Raw genomic sequence first — 3,989 nt, forward strand, 5'->3', positions numbered from 1 at the left:
TCCATCTATCTTCTGGTCTGCATTTCTCCATTCCAATTAGATGAAAATTATAAGTCATTATCAATTCTGAATATGAGTTTCAAAATCATGTCTAGCCCAGAGGCTGGATTCACATTAGAGGATAAGGGTAGGGCATTGAATGTGGAGATTTTGGGAGCTTTGATCTAGTCTTCTCTAGCTGGCAATAACCAGAGAAGTCAAAGAAAATTGGAAGCTTGTACTGAATCACAAAGAGAATTGTTTTGTTCTCACACGTGTTTGTGCCAGCAGGGTGAAATCTAGTTTTAATTTTTATTTTGTTCTTTTTCTCAATTACATGTAAATAAAAATTTAATAACATTTTGAGTTTTAAATTCTCTCCCTCTCTTCCTCCCTTGTCTCATCCTTGGGAAGTCAATCACTTATTAACCATGACCACTCTTGCAAAACATAAGCAGAGTAAAATAAGAGGGTTTTTTATGTTTTGTATTTTGTTGAGTTTGACATCAATTAAAACAGCCTAATAAGTTTTATGTAATTAAGACATTAGATCATTGTCCCTAAAGTATCCAAAAGTTCATCACTTCCATACCATTGCTATATATAACTTTTAAATTGCTTCAGGGATTACAAGAATCCCTAAAATAGTTGGGGCAGAGAATAAATTGGTATCTTGAGCCAATCTATGATCCTATGGAATTTTCCAGGGACATAGACTAGGATAGGCTGGGAACTCTGCAAAACTCTTTGCCAAATTAATAAGACCTTCGAATAGAAATGGCAGAATTATTTTAAGGTTGACAATATTGCCCACTATTCTGAATTATAGGAAATACAATTTTTGCTTTATAAAGTACATGCCTTGGGAACAACTTAGAGAGATGGGTGAAAATCTAAAATAGCTTTTGTGAGAAACAGTTATATTATAGCCACATATAAGCCAGGTAAATAGTTGGGTCAAGGAGCAAATCCGTGTTCGATGTTGTTTCAAGCCACCAAGAAATTTTTGAAAATGTATATAAATAACTTATTTTTCTCAGAAAGGTGGAAGAAGCAATTAAGTAATTTGGAATGAACAAAAGAGTGCTGGATCTCACACTGAAAGGTAAATGAGAGCAGTAAGAAATATCTTGGGGGGAGTGATTTTGGAGATGGAAGCAGAAGCTGGGAATGTATCTTGACAGAGAAATAGCCAAAGGCAAAGAAATGTAATGCTGATGGCACCAGGCTTGAGCATCTATTCTGTGGAAGTTCTAGAAACTGTAAGTAAAGTATGTGAAAATCATATTGAGAGGGTTTGAGGAAGGATTTTGTTGGAGCAGAAAGGACCTATTGCTGTATGATTACTAGAATCTTTTTCCTCACCTTTTCACCCTAAGATGAAAGCAACATTTTAAAAAGAAATGATTCTAATATTAGCTCACTCTTTATTAGTTTCCATCAGATTATCAAGTTTCTGATTACTAAGTCAAGGATTTATTCTTTGGCTCAGATTTCTCCTCTGTAAAATAAGGGAATTAGACTAAGATCTCATCCAATTCTGATATTCTCCTTTTTTAATTCCTTCCCAGCTCAGTCATTGAACTTTTAAAGTTATATAATTCCTTCCAATGTGTAGCTCTATGTTTTGTTTTCTGGGAGTTCTTCCCAGCCATTGTATCATTAAAAATTTTAATTGTATCTTCTTGACAATTTTAAAAATAAATTTTTTATTGCTGCCTTTTGTTTTAACATGACTGTGACTTCCAGAAACATCTCCTACAGCTGTCAACCCTTTGCTTCAAAATCAAATGTGTTTATAAATGAGGACTTGTAACAAAGTAAAACTGGTTTTTAAAACTGATACAGTAAATACATCTAACAAATTATGCAATATTCTGCCCACATGATCCCTCACCTTTTTTGCTAAGAGCATTACACGATTTACAATTACATGGGGATGTAGAATTTTGGTGACATTTTTATAAGTACTTTATTGATAATCTCATTTTTATATATCATTAACATTCCACTGATTCCTCTCTTTTTACATTATTCCTTATAACAAAGAAATGCAATGAAGCAAATCAAACCAATACATTAGCCATGCCTGAAAATATATTCCTCAATTAGGTTCTATTATTTCCCTATAAAGAGGTAGAAGAGGTACTTTACCAAATGTTACTGCGTTAATCAGTTATGAAGTCTTTCAGTGTTGTTTTTCCCCCTGAAATTACTGTGGTCACTAGAAAAGTATTGACCTGTTTTTCATTTCCTTCTGTATCCATACATACGTCTTCTCAAGGCTGAATGAATTCTTCATATTCTACATACCCTACAATTTTCTATTACATTCAGATGACACAACTTATTCAGCCAATCCCCAAAGAATGGACATCCACTTTCCATTTCATTTTCTGTTACTACAAAAAAGGCTAATATGAATATATTTGTGTTTGTGTGTGTGTATAATATAATGTGAATATTTATATGAATAGTATACATAAAAATATATAGAGACACCATGTAGGTATGTATCCTCCTAAAGGAATATACCTAACAATGGATCTCAATGAAAAATCCATGCAACTTAGTGACTTTTATAGTATAATTCTAAATTGGTCTAATCCATAGCTCTACCAACTATGCATTAGTATGCCTGTATTCAAAAAGTTCCTCAAACATTCGCTGCAAATGTTTTTCTCAGGTACTTGCTCCTCACTATTCTAGCTTCATTGATTTTGTTCATTAGAAAGCCTTTACATTTGATATGATGAAAATTATCCATTTTTAATTCTGTGATCAATTCTGTGCCATGTTTTGTTAAGAACTGCTCTCCCAGCAACAGTTCTGCAAGAGAACATCACATTTTCTTGTTTTTTTTATGTGATTTTTTGTGTTTAAGTCATATATATGTATATATGGAGTTTATTGTAGCACATAGTATAAGAGTTTGATATAAACAATTTATGAAATACTACTCTGCAAATTCTCCATCATATTTCATCAAATACAGATTCCTCATGTCAATAATTGTTGCCTATATGTTTATCAAATACTAAGTTACTGTTCCACTATTTCTGGCTTTGCTTTCCTAGTCCTTTCTATCAATTGTTATTTCTACTTATCATATCTATGTTTTTTAACCCTTACCTTCCATCTTAGAATCAATACAAAACAAAACACAAATGGAAATTATTGTTAATTTTATTTCAGTTTAATCTAACTGTATCCTTCCTTAAATCTTACAGGTAACCCAGATGCAATAACATGGACAAGGGGAATTACACAGCAGTGACTGAATTTTTTCTGATTGGACTTTCTCAGTACCCAAGTCTCCAGATATCTCTTTACGTTCTCTGCCTAGTCATGTATCTGGTGATCATATTAGGAAACAGCATCCTCATTATAATCAGCATCCAGGATCCCCGTCTTCACACGCCCATGTACTTTTTCCTTGGGAATCTTTCCTTCCTAGATATCTGTTATACATCCTCCTCTATTCCTCCAATGCTCGTGAACTTCATGTCTGTGAGGAAATCCATTTCCTTCACTGGATGTGCCTTACAGATGGTGATTTCTCTAGGCATGGGGTGCACAGAGTGTGTGCTTCTGGCTGTGATGGCTTTTGATAGGTATGTTGCCATCTGTAATCCCCTGAGATACACCATTATCATGAATAAAGGACTTTGTGTCCAGATGGCAACTTGGACCTGGGCATCAGGCTTTCTGTATTCTCTGCTGCTCACCCTGCTGGCTATGATGAGACCTTTCTGTAACAACATCATTGACCATCTCACCTGTGAGATCCTGGCTCTTCTCAAGCTTATTTGTGGAGACATCTCCCTCAATGTGTTTGTCATGACAATTGGGAATTTCTTTTTTTTAGTCTTCCCTTTGCTGCTCATTTTCTTCTCCTATGTCTTCATCCTCTCCACCATCCTGAGGATCAACTCCAGTGAGGGGAGGAAGAAAGCCTTTTCCACCTGCTCAGCCCATCTTACTGTGGTAATCTTGTTCTATGGTTCAGC

General features: G+C 34.7%; 1 protein-coding gene across 1 annotated transcript; it reads left to right on the plus strand.

The window, feature by feature from the left end:
* Positions 1–3,228: 3,228 nt before the first annotated feature.
* Positions 3,229–3,982, plus strand: LOC123256399 (olfactory receptor 13D1-like; the record flags this gene model as incomplete). Its single annotated transcript, XM_044685025.1, has 1 exon — positions 3,229–3,982. A coding segment is annotated over exon 1 (754 nt), but the record flags the coding sequence as incomplete, so codon positions are not given.
* Positions 3,983–3,989: the final 7 nt, after the last annotated feature.

The sequence above is a fragment of the Gracilinanus agilis genome, unplaced genomic scaffold (assembly GCF_016433145.1).
Source record: "Gracilinanus agilis isolate LMUSP501 unplaced genomic scaffold, AgileGrace unplaced_scaffold58493, whole genome shotgun sequence".
Lineage (NCBI taxonomy): Eukaryota > Metazoa > Chordata > Mammalia > Didelphimorphia > Didelphidae > Gracilinanus > Gracilinanus agilis.